Raw genomic sequence first — 24,203 nt, forward strand, 5'->3', positions numbered from 1 at the left:
TTATAAGAAACTAAACCCTAGGATAGGGTCCATTGCTTATCAATTGGGTCAAATCCATGAATCCATTAGTTATTTAATAGCAATTTAATTCCCTTAAATAAAATAAAAAATTTATTATCATATTTCTCTTGATTTTTTTTTTAAAAAATAAAATTGGATTTTACACTATAAATTAATTTCTATACGGTGGTCGAGTGATCAAATAATGTAAAGATATTTGCTACTGTTTAAATCAAATGAGGCTCCTATTTATCTTTAATTGAAACAAAAATATAAATGAATAAATGATAGACACGCTTTTAATTTTTATCCAAAGTAGATCGATAGGATTATAATAAAAATTATTTTTTTTATAATCTACCTAAAACTAAATTAAGAAATAGTTTTAAACCTAATTGTTAGTTAGTTAATTAATTAGTTAGTCTAACAATGCCACTATTTTCCATTTGCTAGGAATTGAATTGGAATTGTTTTTTTTTCTTTATTTGGAAACTGGAATTGCTTTCCGCACATTCTTTGTTTCTTCCCATTCCTAAGAAAGACAGTCAAAAAAGGCAAAGAATATTAATTAAGCTGCAAAATTTGTGATAATAATCTCTAATTATAATTGTTTATTGCGCTTTCTTCCCCCCACAAACTACCGTCTTTCTTTATCCAGCCCAGCAAGCAAATCCCCTCGCGGAGAGAGAGAGAGAGAGAGATTGTGACGGCTCGTGATCGCTGCATTTGTTGGCCGATTTGGTTTCATCGAATTCCCCACGGGGTTCGGGATCCGTCTCGGAAAAATCGCTTTGATTTTGTCTACTCGTCGCTTCCGAGTTCCGATCGGTATTTATTGTCGCACGCGAATTCGCAGCTGGTGGGCTTCCGGATTGGCTTAGTTTTAACCGATTTGAGATTTTTTTTTTCGTGAATTTTGCGGCGAGGGTTGTGTTGAATCGGGGGATTTGAAGGGGAAAAGTGTTTTTTTTTTGCTGGTTTGATTGGTAAAGGTTGGATTTTTGGTGGCTAGGGCTTCGATTTAGGGGAGGGGTGGGGAAGATGAGTTCCGGGTCGATGGTGACGTCGACCACCACCGCCGAGGACGTCGTCCTCGGGAAGAAGCTCCTGGTTCACGTCGCGGAGAACGGTCACAGCTTGGAGTTCGAGTGCGACGGCTCCACCCCCGTCGAGGCCATCCAGCGGTCCATCGAGGTCCACTGCGGCGTCGCCTTGGCGGAGCAGCTCCTGCTGTGCCGTAACACCTCGCTGGATGCGCAGCAGACGTTGTCGTACTACAAGCTCCCCCAGGACGACCGTGAGGTCTTTCTCTACAACAAGGCTCGGCTCCACGATGACTCCCCCAGGCCGCCCCTGGAAGCTATCGAAGTTCCCAAGCCGGCCGTCCCCCCACCGCCTTCTCCGGCCAATGATTCGCACCCTTTGGACAATGCGCCCGACCCGGCGCTGAAGGCTTTAGTTTCCTACGAGCGCCAGTTCCGTTACCATTTCCAGTTCGGCAACGCGTTGTATGGCTGCTCTCAGGCGAAGTTGGAGTTGTGCAAAAGACTTCTGAGGGAGCAACAGGTTCAGGGGAGGGCACTGGACACTGCTCGCGGCAATCTTGAACACACATTTAAGAAGCTGCACCAGAGATATACAGAATTCATTAGGAGCTTTGCCCAGCAGCACAAGAGCCACTCTGACCTCCTCGCCAACTTCGAAAGGGATGTGGAAAAGCTTCGGTCCTTGAGGCTCCATCCGAAATTGCAATCGAAAAACCGCAAGTGCTTGCTTGATCTTGTGAAGGAGGATGACCTAAGAAAGTGCATGGATAGTTGCTTGGGTCCTCACCGGCAGTTTGAAAATCAAGTTTCACAGTTGAAAATGAGTTTTATGGAGCTGAAGAGAAGGTTTGAGAATTTAATCTCATCTATTAGCTCAGCTAGTTGGGCGGAGTTGGAAAATCTTATAAAAAATCATCAGAAGATTCTTAATGATCAGAAAACTATAATGCAGTCACTGAGGTTAGATTTCTGTTCATATGTTACCATTTTTTGCTACTGCAACATCCAACTAATCCAATAGATTGAAGTGAATCAGTTATTTAATGGAATAAACAATTGTTTAATTGATTTGAATATTGCTTGTGATATAATCATGCATACTCTTAAATAGACGGATAAAATCTGTGTGGCCAACCCTAAGTAGCTGCATCTTTCGCATCTTGACAATGATGACGCCTATCAATTTGACTTATTAGGGTATCTAATTTCGTGTGTAGAATACCTATTGCTCTTATGTTAAGAAGATCCCTAGAATAAGCGACTAATTACAATATGTGGATCTGAATGCTCTCTTTTATCTCATGAGAGTAAAACAACAAACAACAAGTCATGTGCCCCAACTATTTACCATTAACTAAATGGGTCTTACCCTCGATCGATCCCTATGTGAGACTATGCTACTAGAGTGCCCAAGATAATTGACACTTTTAATGATGTTAAGAATATTTTCTTGGGTCTTCATATACCTTCACATCAGAATTTAATTGATAATTTTGTGTTACTATTAAATTGTCCATCTTTCAATGTTATTGTACCATATTTGCTTATTTCACTCATTCTGCATCTCTAGTTTATCAAGCTACGCTCAAGTAGTTGTGAATACTAACATATTTTATCCATCTTTCCTAGCAACTACTTGTGAATATTAACTTATACTATTTTGTCTTTCCTAGCAACCAAATATATTCAACTCAACAATCTCACTGCTGTTAGATCTTACATATCATTTCTTAACTGCTCAACACTTTTTAACCTATAAAGCATAACTAGTCATTCCACGTTCTTTTAAAAGTCTAACTAGCATACAATGATATTTCAGATGCTCCTTTCTATCTGAACAATCCAATCATTTCCTTATTATTGTCAGAACCTCATCCCACTCTTCTTATTGAAAAACTCTGCCTAGTTGTTAGAATTTGATCTGCTTAAGTATGGACTAGCATTCATATTTAGCAATTCAATTTGACTTTTGAAGTTTCTGGTTGTTATGATTAGATATTAGGACTTTATAAGACCGGTTTCTCAGACAAGTGATTGCTCCTCCCACATTAATATAAGCTGTGTTTTAGATAGCCCAATTGTATTTTACTTGATTTAATGAACCTTTGTAGAAACTGTGATTGTCCAAATCATCCAGGGTTCACTGAACCTCACAATTTCACGTTTGCTTTTCTCCTATGTGTCAGCTAAAATTGCTGTAAGATTTCTCTACACTGAGATAAGTTTGGCTACTCATTCCACCTTTCTGTAGCATAAAGAACAACAGTGGTGGTATAACCAATTTTGTCAGGTGATACATTGGCAGAATCAGGTTCTTTACCATTTGTCTTTCATTATACTATCTCATGAATCATGGTAATATTAATCAAACTATATTATTCAGCTTTTCCCATTCCTTAAAAGGAAGTTTGGTTAGGCTGCAGACTGTGTTCTGCTTAAGATGGACTTCTAGATGTTCATTTTGAACTAAGTAATCTTTATGATTGCCTAAACATGTTCTTCAATAAGATACTTTCTCAAAGCAAGACAGTTTTTGTTATTTCATCCTAATATCTATAAGCAGAGTTCTAGGCGACCCATCGCCATCCTACTCCATCTGACAAACCTTTGTAGTAACTTTGAATGCCCATTAGAGATGTCTTTGAAACCCACTACTTAATTTCTGCCTTTATCCTTCAAGCTTCAGAAAACATTACCCTAATAACTATCCTGGCTGAGATGGGGTTTACTTTTCGTTCCACCTCATTTTTAGCTTTATGAATAATAGTGCTATTTTGACCACTTAACTAGGTCATTTGCATAAGAATCTTTATTGTATGAGGGGTGAGTCTGAATGGGTATTATGTTATAGAATACAGTCAGTACACTGAGCAGTAATTGGAGGACATGCTAAGTTGTCAGTTATTTTGTCAATAAATTTTAGTTTCTAATTTTGATTGAATGGAGCAACTTTTTTTGCTTTCAGGAATTTATTTGTTTATTTTCTTGAATACTTGTTTGAATGTAATGTTTGATTTTATGTTGCTTTTGTAGTAAGGATGTCGAAAGTGCTAAGAAACTTGTGGATGATTCCAATCTGCCACTTTCTTCCTCACTTCGCCCTCATGATGCTGTGTCAGCTCTCGGTCGAATATATGATGTGCATGAAAAAAATCACCTTCCAAATATGCAGAATTGTGATCATCTCATGTCAAAGTTACTCGATAAGTGCAAGTTAAAGAAAAATGACATGAATTTGTTGGTCCATCTCAGTATGCAGAAGGTTAGGTCTGTTCAATTCGGCATCAAAGAAACAATCAACGAGCTTCATGCATATCAAGAAGTAATGGGGCATCAAGACCGGGAGTTTGAAAATGTAAGAATTGTCAACGGTGTAGGACAAGCATATAGAGCTTGCCTTGCCGAGATTGTAAGAAGGAAATCTTCTTTGAAGTTGTACATGGGCCTTGGCGGGCAACTGGCTGAAAAGCTTGCAACAGAGAGGGAAGCTGAGATTAGACGACGGGAGTCCTTCCTTAAATCTTGGAGTAAATACATACCGAATGACTTGTTAGCTACTATGGGATTGTTTGATTCTCCAAGTCAGTGTGATGTGCACATAACACCTTTTGATGGAAACTTGCTGGAGATTGACATGGTAGATGTAGATCGATTTGCACCAGTGTCGTTAGGAGGATTGATCTCTATGTCTGAGAAGCATGCACAAGAGAAATATTTCTCTGCTGCATGTGGCAGCAGCGATATCACTAAATCTGAAGAAATTTCTTTACAGAGTGGTGAGAAGGTTCATTTTCTTGACGGTTGTGAATCTGTGGATATTGCTGGAACTAGTAGGCTGGAAGTTGAGAATGCACAATTGAAAGCTGAACTTGCTTCAGCAATCGCTATGATCTGTGCACTCAATGCTGATACTGGATATGACTCAAACGAATTCACAAAGGATGATGATATGTTGAAAAATCTGAAGGAGAAGACAGTTGAGGCGCTTAAATTAAAGGATGACTTTGCCGATCATCTTCAGTCTATGCTAAATATGAAGCGAGAACAATGCTTGTCTTACGAAAAAAGGATCAAAGAGCTTGAGCAGGGTTTGTCAGATCAGTATTTGCACGGGCAAAAACTTGCAGGTAAAAATGTTTCAGATTCTGATATGTCCAGCGTCAAGAACGATTCTAGTAAATTTGGTGTTTTTGGAGAAGGTGATGCTCACATACCTTTCACGTCAACCATGATGATGGATGAAGTATCTATCACTTCTGGTTTGTTGGATCCAAAGATGGATCATGTTTTTGGACAGGCAAGTAAAGCAGCTGAAGGTGGAGATGAGAATATGAGTGATCTTTCTGGCACACTTAATTTGCACGCTATCAACTCTACCCACAATTTAATGGATGCTTCAATGCTAGAGCAACCTCGGGATGAAGGCAAGGTTGACCCTCTTGTCGATGCAGTGAAAATGATGACATCACAGTTGACCATGACAAAGGATTCATCGAGTATTGGTGCTGGAAATGCTAAGAACATTTTACCTTGTGAAACTTCTGATAAGCCACTTTTGGAGTCCAAAAATAGAGATGACCTTGTGATAGGCCTACAAGACGCCCTAGTGGAGAAGTCAAAGAAGTGTGATGAATTGGAAAACAAGCTCAAAGCAACTATGGAGGAGATCGGCTCCTTAAAGAAAGAACTGGAGATGAATCAAAGCCTACTTGATGAGTCACAGGTTAGTTTCTCGAATAGTTGATAATTTCATCTGAATATATAGTGCATATATGTGTGTGTTATGTATCTACGCAATAATGTTTATATTGAGAGACATGCATCTCTTGAGCTATGATGAGTTGCTTGCATCTACACTGTTTATAGCAAATAGTTATGTCTTCTCTAAGTTCTCCACATCCTGTAGACCGACACCTCATTATTGAAGCTATCCAACAAATCCCAGTAGGTTTTTGGTAGTTCGTGTACTGATTTCGTGTAAATTCTCCATTTGTCTTTCGAGCTTTCTGTTTGTTTGTGTTCAGAAAATTTAATTCCTAAATTAATATACATGCAGTAATATGGTTATGCAATATAATAAGAGGTTAATGACTTTCGACAGGCGTATATATTAAAACAGCATGTGGTAAAATAGGATCCACTAAGGTTGTTACTTAATTATTCAAACATGGCACCGGATGTTTGTTCAAGTCCTTCTAATGTCTCTGATTAAACAAACTTACAGTTATAATTACATCAATCCACATGTTGGGCTTCAACTGAATTATAGTTCTTCAAATGATTTGGAAGGGGACTGCACATGTAAAATTGGAAAAAAAAATCGGATCTGGTTCATTTAACCAATTTAGATTGAACCAAATTAACCTTAAAGTCCTAAATTACCTTATTTGGTAGATTTTAACTTTTTAAGTGTTTAGTTAATCATTTGTTTTGCAAGTGATATGTACTTTAGATATTCTACATCGTTGTTACAAGTCGAGTGCTTAATGATGGACATTTTATTTTGTGCAAGTGAAAATTCGGCATATTGATTAATAAACTTTGTTAGTTCTCTTTATCAATACAAATATTTCTTGATATCGACTCTATATGCTCCCGCATGCTTCATATATTTTATGCAGTAGTTCAATTGCATACCCGCTTGTATATGCTTTTTCAAAACTTGAGCCAATATAATCAGTTCACCTGAGAAAAAACAGAAGGGTGTTTGAAAAAGAATGTAAATCAGAGACCTTTACACATGCTTGTCCTGTATTTCTGTGACACATCATGGATGCTGGGATATGATTCTGATTCTCGTGAAATATTTACTCGTATCATATTGTTTATCTTCATTGGCGTGACGAAAACATTATTTATATGAAATATGCATACATTTTTTAATTTCATGGTTAATACATCTTATGAAATTTTAAATTTTGCTCGCTGCAAGATGAACTGTGTCCATTTGGAGAATTGCCTGCACGAAGCAAGGGAGGATGCCCGCACAAACTTGTGTGCGGCGGACAGAAGGGCCTCGGAGTACAACGCTCTGCGTTCAAAAGCTGTTAAGATGCATAGTTTCTTTGAACGATTTCGCAGCTGTGTTACTGCTCCTGGTACTGTTGCCAATTTCGGAGACTCGTTATGTTCTTTGGCTCAGTCTCTTGGCAGGTATCCATTGAAAGCTTTCTTCTCCCGTTCCATTTAAAGTTTAAAATACCACTACCTAAAGAAACCTTTTTGGGAATTCTTTTCCTATCTGAGTTGAACTTGCCATTTATAAGATCATTTTCTCATAATGAATTCTACTTCGAATCTTTGTTGTTTGAATTCTTTAGTTGGTCTATGTTTGATGGTACCGGGATTAGTAAAAGTAAATTCTTTTCCTCAAGACGACTAACTTGTTCTATCTGCTAGCTCATATCTTATTCTTCTTTTTGATTTTCCAGTTCTCTCAGTGAGGATGAAGATGATGTTACCAGGGAGTTCCAAGCCTGTATAAAGGTGTTTGCCGATAAGGTGACCTTTTTGTCTCGCCATCGCGCTGAGCTCTCCGAGCGCTGTTCAAGAGCAGAAGTTGTACGAGGGAATCTCCTAAGGGAACTCGAAGAGAAGAACGAGCAACTTAAAAGCTTATACAGTAAACATCAACTAGAGAAACAGGTGGGTCGAAAAATCTTCTGAATTTTTTTTTTAGCATTTTGTTACGGTATGATAGACCTACCATTCTCAGAAATATACTGCTGCATTTCTTTTCTTTTGGACAAAAACATAAATCGGTAAGGTTGTTTTCAATTTAGTATGTTCTCAGAAACTTAAAATGAGTAACATTAGCGTTTACCAACTCTTTATGATTTTGTCTTGTAACATGAGTCATGGTATCTAATATTTCTTTTCGACTGTTTACTTACAGGCAAACAAGGAGAAAATCGCTTTTGGTCGTTTTGAGGTTCACGAGCTCGCCGCCTTTGTTTTGAACTCTGCTGGACACTACGAGGCGATCAACCGAAACTGCCCAAAGCACTACCTCTCCGAAGAGTGCGTCGCTCTGTTCAAGGAACAACATTCAGTTAGTCCAATTTACATAATTGGACAGATAGTGCACATCGAACGGCAAGTTGTACGGCCATCGGTGTCTCCCAGGAGTCAGCGCGGAGATCAGCTAGAGGCTTCAAACAACAGCGAAACCAGTAGCCGTCGGTTGCTCGGACCGACTGCTGCATCGAACCCTTACAATCTTCCCATTGCTTGTGAATACGCCATAGTGACGATTGCGATGCTACCTGACACCATTCATTCGGCTTCCTGATCTCGCAGCTGGCAGAAATGAAGGAAGATCAAAATTGTACATAACATAGAATTCTCTTTCGCTTAAGGGTAATGATGTACATATTATGGATAATAGCTTTGCACTTTGTAGATGAAAGAACTTCCTAAAGTTATTAGTTTGTGAATAATGCCACTTCCTTTTTCTTTTAGTTTTTGGTTGAGTTTTTTTTTTATTAAGTGAAATAAGACAAATGCTTTTAACTTTCTAATCTTTTTATTTATTTTTAAGTCTTTCCGTGTGCTCTGTCACTTGAATTGCAACCTACTACTTTGACGATGATTCTAAAGGATGGTGCAAATGTACCAATGATCATGCATCATGGGGAGTCTCGATGTAATTGTAAAAATTGTTGTGTGTGATTTGAAGGTCGTGGGCATAGTTTGTAAAATTATGACCTTGATCATAGGATTGCTTGATCCAGTATCATGCATAATCAAGTTATGTAGTAGAATCAGAGCAAGATTAGTAGGAGCGGAACAAGATCGGTGGAAGTTTTGAGATATCATAATTTTTAACTCGAATTAAATCATGAGATCTATAATATATCAACTCAAAACTCGTTCAGAGATCTATAATTAATTTTAACCCTGGTTATTATTAATCGTTCAATTTCAGACCTAAAAATATCGTTTAAAGTTTTTTTGAAAGTATGGAAGGTTATCTTTTTTTTATTATTAATTTTCATTTTTTTATAAAATTAGGATTAGAATTTTGAGATTATTTAAATATCTGTTTAATTATTATTGAGTTAGTTTTGATCAATAATATTTTATCATTTTTTATAAATTCTTGGATGCTTATTGTATGATATTCTACATAATCAATGAGCTTTAGATGATGATTTTTGATGTTTATGTTTGAACAATAATAAATATTTATACTCTTTCATTTTATGGTATAAAAAAATATAAATATTATTGAGTGTTAGTGTGTAAGATTGATAGTATATATCTGACGTTTTTTTAATTTTCTTTTGATTTTGAATTAAAAAAATTATTATTTCTTTATATAAATCCTTAATATATAAATATCTCCTCTAAACATATTACAATATTATATAAATACTTAAATTTATTTTTTTTTAATTTTTCTTTTTACTAAACACTATAATCCAATTGGGAAGTTGAACTCTAAAGATAAAATCTTAAAAAAATAACTTGAAAATTATAATTCAATTAGGAAATGTTAATCCTAAAATAAAATCCTAAAAGTTATTTTAATTAATTTTTTTAATTCAAAATTTAAAATAATAATAATAATAAATAATAATAAATAACAGAGGATATCTATTATTATTTTTAGATTTTGAATTTTAAAAAATCAATATTTTCTCATATAAATCCTTAATCCATAAATATATCTCCTAAATACATTACAATTCTCTATAAATACTTAAATTTATTTCTTTTTAATTTTTCTTTTTACTAAATACTATAATCAAATTGAAATACTTGAACCTATAGGTCAAATCTTAAAAAAATTATAAATTATAATCCAATTAGGAAGCATAAAAAATAAAATCTTATTATTTTTTTAATTCAAAATTAAAAAATAATTAAAAAATAGAATAAAGTTGATATTGTGCACGATGCGCAGTCGAATCCCCCCCAAATTTTTCTGTCCCCTTACCGATCGGACGGACCAGATTACATTCAAGGATGTCTTGCACATCACGAGGATACTGCACACATCTTAAGGATGCCATGATGCCTTGAGATGTAATCTAGTTCGTCCGATCGACAGGGGACACGGGGACAGAAAAATTTGAGGATAGGAAATTTGAAGTGGTGTATATCACACAGGATATCATATTCCCCTCTATATATATATATATATATATATATATATATATATATATAATTGCATATAAGCGGCCATTTCTCAAGACTGGTATTGATAAAAATTGTGCACCTAATTTTTTTTTTTTAATTTTGTTTTTGAAGTGAAAAATATACAAATGTTTTAGCTTTCTAACTATCGCTCCCCTACCACAATTCTAATGGATGTTGCAACTGCATGAACGACCACACGGGATCGATCGCAAAGGAACAATTAGAGGTGAGAGTTTAGCAAATGCTTTGCGTGTATGTATACATGATATTTTGTTTGCTAAGGGATGTTGCAAACGCATCGACAACCACTTGAGACCAACCATGAATGCAACGATAGGAGGGGCTTTCCCTACACACGAACCAAAGGAAACTCGTAGGAAAACTTTCTAAATTATAAAAATCATCGATCAAACCATATTTGTCGCGAGTATTTGGGGTCAAATGTTCTACATTACGAAATGCGATTAGAAAAACATCAGCATCCAACACTTCCTCAGATTCACTGCCCTTGCAAACTATGTAGTGAGTACAAGGATAGTGTTCAACCCGAGCATATCGGGAAGTCTGTTAATGAAATGAAGGTGGGAGTCTACCAAAACTCGATGCGTAGTTTCCCGCTTTCGGGCGCATCAAGATGCCAACGGCTTCCCACTCCAGTGCACAAACAACGTCCTGTAGGAACAAGTCAAATGGAAGGAATTTAAAATCAGATCACGAGATGGAGCAAGCGGGTGTGAAAGGCTAGCAGGTGATCAATTATATCGAACTCACTGATGGGTTTTGGGGATCGATATCAAAGGAATTGATCGCGCAATACTCCTGTAGCAATCTTTTTGGTTCTTCACCTGTGACACGAAGTAGATAGACCTTTCAACAGTTCTTCAAAAACAAGAACACAAGAAAACAACAACAGTTCGAGGTAAATGCATTTTAATTAAGATAGTTTGATTTCAGACAATGCATATGTTACACTAATAGTGTTAAACAACAAAACGAATTGCAATTCGCATACACAACAAATAGGACCGTCTCCTAAAGACAGGCGTGAAACTTTCAGAGATACGATGGATTCCTTACTTAAACATGAATACAGAAGCCTGGGTTATAAAGATGAGTTCGACATAGAAGATAAAGAGTAATACTAATTAAATCAAAGAATGAAAAGAAAGACGTCACCGCGTAGGCCGACAAGAAAAGTGAACGCTTAGGCGTGAGCGACTCATCCTAAATGGTTAATGCCAACCTATCTAAAGCCTTGACCGATGCAACTATCTCACAAGTTTTTAGGGAGTTAAAATCATTAGCACTTACAGGTGTATGTGATGTCGTCCTTGACTCGTAATCATCCAAACCCAGGCTAAAATCGTCTGAACCCATGGCTTCAATCATCTGACTAGCCTTGCTTCAATACCATTTATTATGATGTTGATATTACAGTCGTCATGGCCATATGAGCTAATGGAACTCCTTATTCCTTTTTGTTTAGAAGCAGTATTGGCATATTTTCTCTGCTTTGTTTATTTTACTAGGAAGAGTTTCGAAAGTTTTGGATGGATCACGAGATTCAAGGCTAAACTCAAGAATATAACATTCTCACCCCGAGGGCGTAGCCGAGCCGGTAACCATGTGGCAGATTTGCAGCAAGAATATAACATTCTCTTATCCACAATGTCAAGAATAAAAGTGCACATAAAGATCTATTTCCTAACAATCTGTTAGAATCTAGTCCAGTTTGTCACCAAATATGTGGAAGGGTTGTTGAGAATATAAATATATGAATATATAGCTCGAACATTTGGAATAAGTAGTCAGTCAAATTTAACAGTACAAAAAAAGTAAAATAGTAAGAGGAAGCAAACCTTGTTCAAGAACAGCAAGGATTCCTTCTTCTGAACACATCATGACAGGTAATAGTTTGGCAGAAGTAGCTGAGTTAACACTTGAAGAGAGAGTGTGACTATCATACTGGACTTGCCAAACTTCATCGATATCAGAGAGCAGTTCTGGTCCACCTGCCCCAGACAGAAGAATTGGTTGTTGTGGATATCGAAGATCCCAGGCAAAAACTGTACCAGCGGAACCTCCAACCTTCAAAACTCAAACAATTTTTCTCAGATTCAAAAGCAAATGCTGGGAGAAATGCCCTAGCTAGAAAATAAGTAGTCAGATAAATACAACAGATGCATAAGCCACATGTGGTTTTGGTTAAATCAGCCGATAAACTATTTGATTGCACTCTATTTTGAAGCAAATATAAACCAACGATAATTTCCAGAGCATGTTAGAAACTAAGAATAGGGAGGAGATACAACCAGATTGTTTAATTAGGTAGCACTAAATGTATATGAGATGAAAAATTAAAAGGTGGTTTTGCTGAAGAATAAAAAAACTCAAGAAAGACAAAATAAAAATCACTTGAAAAATCATTATCAAATATCAGAGATAAGATTTGGTTTGGGGGTTAGAGATCATAAGTCATTGTCTCTTACCTACATTTAAAGTAATGAAGATATAGGTAAAAATGTCCACATTGAAGCCTGGAAGAATTTACCTAATCTAAGTAAAAGTTTAGTGAACTACGTTATTACAAATTTTGAAATTTAAAGATGCCAATTGAATGGACAAGAGATTTGCTAGTGTCAATTAATGAAAATAATACTGAATGTATGAAATGCAACTTCGAAATCCCCAAAAGGAGAATTTGAGCATTGGGCAACTCTAAAATTGACAAAGAATTTGAGCATCGGGCATCTAAATAATTTTACAAGGAAAGATGATGAAGATATTAACCATGGATAAAAGATTAATAGTTAAATAAAAGTAATGCAAATAAGAAATCTGGACAAATTTTGAATCCCATAATTTTTGTTCTCGAGAAAGTGTACCAAATCCAAAATTGTGATCCAACTTAATTAGCTTCAGTTGAACAAAAGAAGTTTTGTTCTTGTAGCAATAAAAAAAAATATAAAAAAAGGAATAAAGAAAAGGGTAATTGGTGGGCTACATTTGCATTAGGATATAGTGCAAGATTGTATCAAGTCCACATTCATTGTGCGGGGGCGCTGGGGGCGAGCGTATTCGCCTTTTGCCACCAAGATTGTATCAAGTCCAAGGTTCTTCGCAGCACATCTCTTACAAGGCGCCTAGGATCTAGTGCAATTCCAGATCTGATACAAGATAAATTGCAAGAAAGGGACTTGTTCATCTCCCATCAATTTATCAAGATCAACCCGTGGCAATTCAACATCAAACTAAGCTTTGATTCATCTCAGTAACCCATTCTCTTTCAAAAAAATAAAAAAATAAAACTTTTATCTATTTAGCTGGTTAATTTCAACTTCTAACATTTAGTTAATTCTTCTCACTATTATTCTCCATATCCTTATTTACATTATTTAGTTTAACTAATTTTAGATCGCTTCACCTAATGTTATATCAATGCAAAACTACATTATTTCAATACCATACAATTAATTTGACACAACATAAATTGCTAGCCCAAGTAGTATTGAAGCAAATGTATAAACACTCTTTACACTACGAAAACACAAGAGGGGAAATAAAAGATTTTTTGCAAAGCTACTCTTTGTTGGGGAAACAGAAAATTAGCAAATTGTAGCCATTAAAATAATATCAAATTTGTTTGATTGCTTGCATTAACTTATCTGTAAATGAAATTGCACCCACCAAGAAGAACTGAGGAAGTCAGCTCACCATGCATATATGCTTGCGTGATGGATGGATATCTATTGAATGAACTATGCCAGTAGTTTTTCCTTGTGCCCTGCAGGATTAGCATGGTTGAAACAAGATCACACCAATGGGCAAATGTTGAATTAATCTGAATGAACAGAAGGGAAGATGGCAATTCTCACCAGTTAGAAGTGAACTGAGATACGAATCCGCCGGGCTTCCTCGGATCCCACCACTGGACGCCGAACCCTAAACCACCGGTTGCAAACTCTACCGGCGATGCCCACCTAACTGCAGTGTATGATGCCAGACCTCGGCTGTCGTACACCCTCCGGTAATCCATCCTTGATTCCCCTATGCTCGCCAGATTCACACGCCCGTCCTCACCCACCGTAACGCACTCCCTCCCACCCTCCAGGAGATCGATGGCAGAGACCACGCCGGCGTGCAGAGAGCGGTCATTGGGAATGGATAGTTCGGACTCAATGGACCCATCCACCGGGTCGACGAAGAGGACGTGAAGCGAGCCCGAGAGGGTGGAGGCGGCGACGGCGAGATGCTTGTAGGGAGTGGGGGAGGACCGGAGGGCGGAGATCCGGGAAGATGAGGGCCAGGAGGAGCGGAGGTGGAGGCATGGGTGTTCTCGACTGGATGAATCGGCGGAAGGGGCTAAGATTAGGGAGTGGATCTCGATGGCGGAGGCCGCGGCAGGGAGAGCGGCGTCCGGGTCATGGACGGCGGAGGCGACGAATCGGTCGAAGGCGGAGACGGAGGAGAGCCACCGGACGGCGTCGACCGACTTCGATTGCGGAAGGCGGTGGAGGATGTCGCCGTACTCCGCCATTCCTTTCTCTTCTTTGCTCCTTCGTCGCCGTCGAGATTTTAGCACAGGTTATGAAGTGAACATGGGAGTGACGAACGTTATTTATTACCCACGTACCAGACGCGTGATTGGTTAGTTGACTGGAGCCCACCCCGGTACGATTTCGTAGCTCTAATCTTGATATAAGTATCAGACGTAGCACGAATATTAAGGCGAAACGGACGTAGATCTTGGCTGCGCAGGTCTTCAAAAGCGGAGTCTTTCGAACCCTAATAACCAGAGTCGGGAATCTCCCTCCTGCTTCCCAGTTAGGAAGGCGATGAGGGCGGTGACGGGATCGGTGGCTTCGTCGAGACCTATATCCCTGTCGAAGGCGGCCGCCGTCCTTGCTCGCTTTACCGCTGGCCAGACCGACGCGCGCCCGGACGTCGCTGCCTTCGTTCGCCACGCCTCCGCCGCCTTCGACGAGCTCGTCATCTTCCACCGCGCAAACCGAGCCGCCCGGAAGCACCCCGAGCTGTATGTGTCCGAGAACAGCAGGAAGGAGGTGGAGACGTGGAAGAGCAGAAAAAGGAGCAGAGAAGACCCGCAAATCGGCAAAAAAGCTACCCGTGGAGTCGGAGTCCATGGTAAGGACGCGAATTTTGTGGAAGAAGATGGAAATGGATTTGGTAGTCATGGCGAGAAGAAGAAACAGCATAGTGGGAAGGGCTTCATGGAGGAAAGGAACCGTCTTGCTGTAAAGGAGGGGAAGCTTTTGCATAGCAGTGATGGTGTTGAGTCACAGGAAGATGGAAATGGAAGGAGGAAGAAGATGAAGCCAGAGGTAGATGAAGTGATTCTACACCGAAATCCGACACAGCACTCTTTTTCTGGAGCAGAATTGATGGAGCTGGAGGATCAGAAAGATCATCACAAGAAGAAAAGGAAGAAGAGAGAAAAAGCTTTATGAAGAAGCTTCATTGCTGATCTTATTCAGGAAACTAAGGTAGTCTTTTTGCATTGAATGATAAGAATTTTTTTGCACCACTATCAATTATTCAATTTTGTCTGTTCAGAATCTAGTGCCAACACAGAGCATGCTTGCATGATTTTTGGTTCTTAGTTTGATAAAAAAATTTGATCTCTACTTTCAAGTCTTGCTATGATCTAGGTTGAAAAATTAGATCACCATTCATTGTTGACTAGAGAGACACCAGGCTAGAGCAAGTAGGATTTAGGGTTTTAGGGTTGTAAATGAAGATAATGTTTGTGACAAGATTGCAACACAACTTTATTTTGATTTTTGGTTCTTAATTTGATAAAAGTTTGATCTCTATTTTCAAATCTAGCTTGATAAATTAGATCACCATTCATTGTTGACCAAAGAAACACAAGGCTAGAGCAAGTAGGATTTAGGGATTTAGGGTTGTAAATGAAGATAATGTTTGTGACAAGATTGACACACAACTCTAGTTTTTGTTAGTTTAGTGTCAGAAATAACACATTAATTAAATAACTCGAATACTCATACAATAACAACAACAATAGCCAGACTTTATCCCATTAGTAGGAAAATAACTTGAATACTCATAATTTAACTAAATCATGTTACTAGTTGAGCTTGGCTGGAGCTCGAGAAACCTTTTAATAAACAAGCTTGAACATGCACAATAAGATAACAAGCTCGAACATAATCAAGTTCAGTTGTGCTCGACTCTGATTCCCTCTGCAAGTAAATAGAGTCTAATCTTGAGTTTACAGTTTACTTAGGTTTTTGTGTGTTGGGTATAAGTAAGACATTGATAACATGCACTACCGAAATATCATGTAGTATGATTTAGGGTGCAAATTTGATTGAGAATAATGAACTTGATAGCCATAGTTTTCAAATTAGTCAGGGCTATGGCTCTCATCCGCGAAATTATTCACAAGCGATCATAATCCTTTTGCGGAGTGTGATTTAATCTGAGTGAAGCTCAACCATTTACCTTGCGATTCAATCGACCATAACCTTATGCTCGATTAACTTACAACTCAGACGATACACATGACTCATGCTTATTAGCATATCATGCAGTCGTTTTGGGCTGTGCGGAAATAACTGCAAAGTAGATTGTGACCAAGCTAGAAGATTTTCAAGAGTGTTTCTAAGCTCGAGATCGAATGCATCCCAATTTAGTTTTTCAACAGTCAATGTATCTCAATTTTGAAGGAGAGGCTTGACGTAACGATAAAATCGTTATTTTGTGATCGAAAGGTCACAGGTTCGAATTCTGAAAATAATCTCTTGCAAAAAAAAAGATAAGACTGCGTACAAAAGATCCTTCCGAATTCCTCGGGATTCGACATAACGAGAACTTCATGCATTGGGGGGGGTTTTTTTTTTTTTTAAACAATTATGATAACTAGTATGGCAACAAGTGAAGGAGAATGAGAACTTTATGCGACAGGTTTCATTAGTAGATTTATTTTCTGCTCCACAGCTCAAGGCATCGAATAGTTACAAGTATAGAACAAAACGATACATACGCTTCAATAGGGCACAAATGGCATCTCAATAAGCGACATTATCTCTGTTAAGCTTGTATCATTGTATCTCAATGATGTTAAGAGTCAAGGAACTCGGACCAAGTTTCTTGGTTCGTCTCCATGAACTAGTAATACAGACGCAATCTGCGGTCAGAAGAATTTTAGTTTCCCTTTGTGCAAAGCCTTAGCTTCGCAGAGATCCTTCTCAGCGCCCGACATGGTCGAACAGGAGCTGGTAGTGCCCAATGTGATCGCAAAGTAGAGGTAGATGGTGCATAAGAATGCCAACAAAGCGAGCATCGTCAGGAGGAACCTGTGTCGCTCGAGAAGGGTAGACCAAGACCCCAGCTCACTGGGACCCAACATCTGTTTCTTAGATGGAGAGGACGAAAAGAAAGTGTTTTGAGCCCGCCTATGAGGCGACGATAAGGTATCATGCACCATTCTGTTTGGATTTTCAGCAAACTAATTGATACCCTGGACAAACACAGGAGGAGAGTCACTAAAGCTAGTGTACTGAACAGGTTTAGAAGCAGAAGAAAACATGCAAACTTGATCCAATTTATATAGAACAGTATAAAAGGAAACTTAATGTGCCAAGAAAAGGATAAAAAAACAAGAAGATCAAGGATCCTGTGAAGCTAAAACTATCGATCAGTTACTTTACAGGCAGTTTCAGTGAATATTAAAATAGCTACTTACCAGCTACAGGACAGGTTTAGAGCCAAAGAAAGCATGAAATTTGAACTAGTTTATATTCAACAGTATAGTAGGAACCCTCATGTGCTGTGAAAAAGGATAGAACCTCTATGTTCTATTTTACATTAAAGTTAGAACTTCGTAAGGATTTCTACAGATTGGCCAGTCATTTTAGCATCTTAGACCATGCATGACATTATGTTGATCTATAAGCAAGAGAAAAAGAGTGAGTAGTAGTAATCAGACATGGATATGCACTACATCCGAACCATATTTACTAGTAATTAAATGGATCTAAACTGACATGATCCCTTTCCGGAACTTAGATTTGTTTGTGTAAATGCTAATGAATTACAATTAAAGTAGATTGGCTGGGAGATTTTTAGATATTAATGTGGAGATAATTTTCTCTAGATAACTCAAGATGAACACCACCATGAATGCAGCAAATGTCTCTTAATGTTCTGTTAAATGTCCATAGAGAAATTTGGTTATTAGGGAAGATCTGTTGGAAGAGAAAAGTCTCCAGACTCCCCAGGTAAAGCGGAAAAGGTGGCACCTTTACCCCCAATTTCGGTATTAATAAAATTGAAAAACCGTCAAGATCTGCCGCTCAGCAAGAATCGAACACGAAAAGCAAAATCCAAAGGAAACTTTTCGATCGGTAGGGCAAGCGGTAACGCAACACCGACAGAAATGTTGAAACCCCATCATTCGAGGTCCAATTTCGGCACTATCAAAAAACAGAAAATCTGTCAGATCTGTCCTCGCTCCGCAAAGAATCGAACACGGAAAGCAAAATCCAAAAGGAAACTATTCGATCAGGAGGGCGAGCATCGAGAACAATCACAAAGCGTGGGAATCTCAGATCGGAAGGAGCCGCGAGCTCAACCATGTGGCAAAGGGGCGAGAAGATTGAAAGCGAAAGAGAGATTGCAGCAAGGGGAATTTGTAACCTACCTGTGGAAGATGAGAGATCCGATGCGGAGAGGAGGGAGGTGGATAAGGCGACGGCACGCCGCCCGCCGGCGTCGAGGCGATTGCCAGATCGGCGACGGGCTCGGACCAAAGAGCAGGAGGAGGATTAGTACGTTCCTCGAGAAGAATCGAGAGGAGCAACCAAATATTATTTATTAGGGCGGAGGGGGTAAATATGGTAAATTAGACCCTCTCCACCATAAAGTCTATTTTGGTGCATTTTCAACGATGCCATTTTAGCCTCAGGTATTTTTTTCAACTCCAACTAATACACATCATTTTCTACCATAAAAAAACCATTTCTTAAAATATTTTATTTTTCTATTTTATAATTTATTATTTATATATATATATATTAATTTATTAAATATTTTTATTGTAATAATAATTTTTATTAAACTTAATAATTTCATGGTATATAATAATTGTTTTTTATGATATTATTTTAATATGTGATTGTTGGAGCGGTTTATCCAAAATGGCCAAAGTTTTTATTTTGACCCTCGAAATATATTTTATTTGACAATAATTGGCAAAGCTGTTCACGTGAGCGAAAAGCAAAATTGCAGAAATTTCGAGAAAAGTGAAAAGGAAAAGTCAATTTTACCCTTATAATATATGTTTCTGAAAAAATCAATAAAATAAAAAAAAAACCATATCGTAATGCTAATAAAATCTTACAATGTGTTCTTTGAAAATTTTATTAAATTTTAAAGAGTATTTTAAATTATCTTAATACTTTATCGTTGATCTCAAGATTCACTTAAATAAAGTATGGATAACCCCTTTGACGTGAGAGATGTTCGAAGAGTCAGCGAAAGACAATAAAAGGATCGATCTGAGTGTCTCCGATGTAAGTTTTTTGAAAGGTTTATAAACTTTAAAAAGCTCAATAAAAAAAAATTAATGAGTATAGAGTTAAACTTTAAGATTTTTAATTTAAAAACATATTTAATTTTTTAATTTTTTTTTTCTTTTAAACAATGGAACTATTAATCATTGGAAAAAATAATATTGTATATTTAACTTTTTAAACATTTAAAATATTTTATTTAATGATCAAAGTTATACTATTTTTTTAAAATAAATATATTTGATAAGTTAGAAAAATACAAATGACTATAATTAAATTAAAATTCATAAATTAATTAAATATTAAATAAAAATTATAAATTAAATTAAATTATAAATTAAATTATTAATTATTAATTATAAAAAATAATTAAAAATCAGAACTAATTAAAATATTAAGTAAAAATTATATATAGATATTAAAAAAATGATAAATAAAGATATATGATTTATAATGTGGGATCTAAACAAAAAATTGTAGGGAGACTTTTTAATTATGGAGAGAATAGTAAAAAATTTTACTCTTGATGTGACATATTATAAACTACAAAAAAAAAAATTATGGAGAGATTTAACTATTGGAGATATCCTAAATATCCACAAGTCGTATGCTGATAGCATTCAAAGAGCAACTAATTCTAAACTAACTAGAGAAAGGGAGGGGTAAATGCCACCTCCCTACGGATAATATATACACTACCAATTTGCCATATTAGTTAGGTTTTGAAACACAACTATAATCTTTGTAGGCTTAGAAAGTTTGGGGGAGGGGGATTCCTCTTCCCCTAGTTAATGTAGTAATTGGCTATAGACTGGCTCGTGATTTATCTCTCTTGATTTAATTTGGAGATGAACTGTGAGGAATACCTAGGATGAGTATAATCATCTTTTACTAAATTTTTGTAGGCTTGGAAAATATAATTTACCTCCTTTCATCTTGGTGTGAGGTTAGCAACGAGGAGCGTTTGGGGTTGAGCTAAATCACCTTTGTTTTTTTCCTTTCATCTTGGTGTGAGGTTAGCAATGAGGAGCGTTTGGGGTTGAGCTAAATCACCTTTGTTTTTTTCCTTTCATTTGTAGACTTAGAAAGGCTCAAATCTTTTATTGACCATGATAAATGGGAAGTCCATGTGGACAAGGGATCTTTTGAGTTTTTGTTACTTTCCCCTTTTAGAGTTTTGTACGTTAAGAAGGGTAAAGGGAGAGGTAAGCGAACAGTTGAAAGTTGCAAATTGAACACGATGAGATGTCATCCTGCTTTCTCCTGGCTCCACATTACGACATGCTCTGATTGCCTTACGACAAGCCCAACAAATCTTCCCCGACTTCTTAGTAGGAAGCGATTTAGTCTTACGACAAGCTCCACGACTTCTTCCCCGACTCCTTAGTTGGAAGCTGCTCCGCCGTATGACAAGCTTAGATTTGCCTTAAGACAGGCTCGCTCAAAGGCCCTAACCCGTGCTAGTGATTCACCATACAACAAGCGCAAAGCCCCTAGTCCGTGCTAGCGATTCGTCTTACGACAGACATGGAATTTCTTTCCCCGACTCCTAAGTCGGAAGACAACCTTACAACAGACTCGGAACCCCTAACCCTGTGCTAGTGATTCGCCTTACAACAGGCAGGGAGATTCTCTTCCCAACACCTTAGTCAAAAGACAGCCTTACTACAGGATCAGAGACCCAGCCTTGTGCTAGCTATTAGGTCTCACGATAGGTTCAATGATTCTTTTACCCATCCTACCATAACACAACAGTTAGTTAAATTTACGTCTCCTTCGACTAGACTTGAAGAAGAAGCTTATGATATGGAGTAAATGGGAAGTCCACGTGGAAGGGTTCTTTTGGGTTTTTTTTTTATCACTTTCCTCTTTTTGGGTTTTGTATTAGTACCCCATGGTAGTTTTGATGTGATCAACCAAGTCAAGTTAGGTCCTATTGTGGTTTGATATCTTGTGTCTAAGTGTGTAGGAACTTAGGAGAACAAGTACTCGAGCGAAAGATGCAACTAGCAAGAAAAACGACACGGGAATGAGTCGACAGATTCAGTGCATCCGAGGGGTGAGGTGCTGCAGAAGAGTACATTGGCGGATGAGAAAGGAGCGTGCGGTGTTTTCGAGGGACGAGAAGCCAGAGTGGAAAACTGCTTGAGAAGGCCAGAAGATGGGTTTGGGTAGCCCAATTCTAGATGACTGAAATCACTCAAGCGAGTGGAGCTGGAACGGAAGACCCAGATTGAAAGTCAACTCGAAATTGACTACAATCTAGTTGCCTAGACCCCTGGGATAGCCCGGGGGCGCCTCGACCTGCTCGGCGACGCAGATAAGATTTATAAGGGTCCAGGCGCCCAGAGCAGAGAGTTTACCCAGACCCGTTGTGATGCGATCCGTTGTGACGTGAATAAAGTTTTATCCATGCCCAGGCGTCCAGAACCCTTCCAGCCGTCCGGATCAAGGCTATAAATACAGCCTTGATCTCAGTAGTTCAAAACAACACTTGTAAACGATTTTCTTTTTGTTCTACTATTTGTTTTTGAGCTGTCAACTTTGTAAGAGGATACTCCGCCCAAAGAAGATTTTTAATGAGCTTTAATTGCCTTGGATTAACAACCCTCTGATTACAAACTAAGTAAATATTTCTATACCTCTCTCTTTAATTAATTAGTTTCTTATTTCTTGTGTACAAGTGTTTGTCTTAATCAAACTATAAAATAAAAAAAGATATATTTTTGTGTAGGACAATTAACCCCCCCCCCCGCGCGGCCGCTAGGGAACAACATTTTGTTTGTCAAAAAGAGGAAAAGGAGAGGAGAGGAGGGAGGCTTGGAGATCACCTCCCTTCAACTCTCCTTCCTCATTCTACACACGCCTTCTCACGTACACCACCATCTGCTCCTTCGTCACGACACCGTCGACTTCCCTCGTAGCCTTATCGCCTCAGTGGAGCACCTCCTCACCTCCGTTGTCACCCTCGAACCAATGTTGCACCTCTGTCGAAACTCCATCTCTCTTCTGCTACCGCCCCTTCTTGGCACTCGTTTGCTGCCATCGCTGCTTGCCTTCCTTCTTGCTCCGCCAAATTTTGGCCTTGACGCGACCTTCACCCTCACTGCTGTACACCACGATGTCATGCTTCACCTCTCGGAGCCCTCTGACCTCTGAGCCATCGGTCTAGGTCGTGTCTCTAAAGTCCTCTTCGACCCCAGCTCTCCACTCAACCCTGCCGATTGAGCGCATAGCTCACCTTCGATCTGCCCTGCCGTTCGGACACCCCGACTCACATCTCACTCCTTTGTACTATTAAAAAAATTTTGCCCCCACGGACCAAAGTGTTGGGATCTTAGATGGCTAGAGGGGGGGGGGGGGGTGAATAGCCTCTTAAAAACAAAAACAAAATTTCTACACAGAGATTTGTTAGCACAGCGGAAATAATCAAAACAAACACTTATGCAAAGAAGAAAACACACCACCACTAACACAATGATGTACGAGGTTCGGGGATAACTTGCCCCTACTCCTCGGCGTGTCCGTAAGGTGGACGATCCCTTGATCTTTCGGTAGATCAACCCCCGGACAGATTCCGGCTAAGTATTTCTCCTTCTCGGTGGAGAAACCTCCCACAAAGTCTCAAAACAGATTTAGAATGAAGCACAAGACTTAGACTTACAGAATTTTGTGGCTACAATGAATGCACAATCAACTTACAGCCACAATGAATGCAGAGAGTGAAGAAGAAGTAGATTCACAGCCAAGAGCTTCACAGAACACCCTTGCTTGAACGTCGACAGAGAGTTTGCTACCAAAGAAAAGAATTCTTTTCAAACCTCTCTTCTACCTCCTTCTTATTTCTCTGCTCTCTTGCTGTCTTCAGCCAGAGCCAAACCACTGCATCGAATCACGTCAACCAGTAGCGTATCACTGTCGCCGAACCAGGCGTCGCCAATCACGCTTCTTCCTCATCTGATTATCTGAGCTCACACCAATACCATCCTTGGTCTTCACTGGTGTCTCTGAGCTCGAACCAATAAGGAAGAGTCAAGCTGATTGCAGCCAGTGAGCCAACTGAACAACCCAGTGAACGTTGACGCTTCTTTTGCACAATTTGCAGCGATAACCAGGGGAAAAACCATTTTGTTTTATTCCTTTGATAGTCATTGATTTGAATTCAAGCATCACCATGGTACCTGCAACCTGTTACTCAAAAAGCTCACAAGCAGATGTTAGATCAGATGCATCAGAAACGAATCAGAAATCAGCAGAAACTGACAGTGTGTGCAGACAGTGTGGTGGATCGGTCAGCGGACCGATCCACACCTTTGGATTGATGTCTGATCGGTCGTGAGGACCGATCAGGGTATGGCCTGATCGGTCTGCAGACCGATCAGGGATTAATGAGTGCGGTTCCTTGCACTCCTGAGATCGTCACCTGATCGGTCTCAAGACCGATCAGGATATGACC

At 38.5% G+C, this 24,203-nt stretch overlaps 3 protein-coding genes and 1 long non-coding RNA gene across 4 annotated transcripts; 2 read left to right on the top strand and 2 right to left on the bottom strand.

The window, feature by feature from the left end:
- The first annotated feature begins 631 nt into the window (after window positions 1–631).
- LOC122031185 (autophagy-related protein 11-like) lies at window positions 632–8,519 on the top strand. The gene is made up of 5 exons (XM_042590319.1): window positions 632–2,006; window positions 4,080–5,769; window positions 6,979–7,199; window positions 7,478–7,691; window positions 7,942–8,519. The coding sequence occupies exons 1-5, from the start codon at window positions 1,042–1,044 to the stop codon at window positions 8,335–8,337; spliced, it is 3,486 nt and encodes a 1,161-aa protein (XP_042446253.1). The 5' UTR covers window positions 632–1,041; the 3' UTR covers window positions 8,338–8,519.
- Window positions 8,520–10,564: 2,045 nt separating this feature from the next.
- Window positions 10,565–14,798, bottom strand: LOC122031702 (nuclear pore complex protein NUP43-like). The gene is made up of 5 exons (XM_042590795.1): window positions 14,066–14,798; window positions 13,905–13,974; window positions 12,050–12,278; window positions 10,962–11,035; window positions 10,565–10,862 (listed from the first exon to the last, which is right to left on the bottom strand). Exons 1-5 carry the CDS (start codon window positions 14,725–14,727, stop codon window positions 10,758–10,760), a joined length of 1,140 nt encoding a protein of 379 aa, XP_042446729.1. The 5' UTR covers window positions 14,728–14,798; the 3' UTR covers window positions 10,565–10,757.
- A 163-nt stretch (window positions 14,799–14,961) lies between these two features.
- Window positions 14,962–19,002, top strand: LOC122031703. The gene is made up of 2 exons (XM_042590796.1): window positions 14,962–15,694; window positions 18,331–19,002. The coding sequence occupies exon 1, from the start codon at window positions 15,026–15,028 to the stop codon at window positions 15,656–15,658; it is 633 nt and encodes a 210-aa protein (XP_042446730.1). The 5' UTR covers window positions 14,962–15,025; the 3' UTR covers window positions 15,659–15,694; window positions 18,331–19,002.
- Window positions 17,115–19,015, bottom strand: LOC122031704. Its single transcript, XR_006125838.1, has 2 exons — window positions 18,877–19,015; window positions 17,115–17,694 (listed from the first exon to the last, which is right to left on the bottom strand). It is a non-coding gene; the product is annotated as an uncharacterized LOC122031704 (long non-coding RNA).
- Window positions 19,016–24,203: the final 5,188 nt, after the last annotated feature.

Source organism: Zingiber officinale, chromosome 11A (genome assembly GCF_018446385.1).
Source record: "Zingiber officinale cultivar Zhangliang chromosome 11A, Zo_v1.1, whole genome shotgun sequence".
Lineage (NCBI taxonomy): Eukaryota > Viridiplantae > Streptophyta > Magnoliopsida > Zingiberales > Zingiberaceae > Zingiber > Zingiber officinale.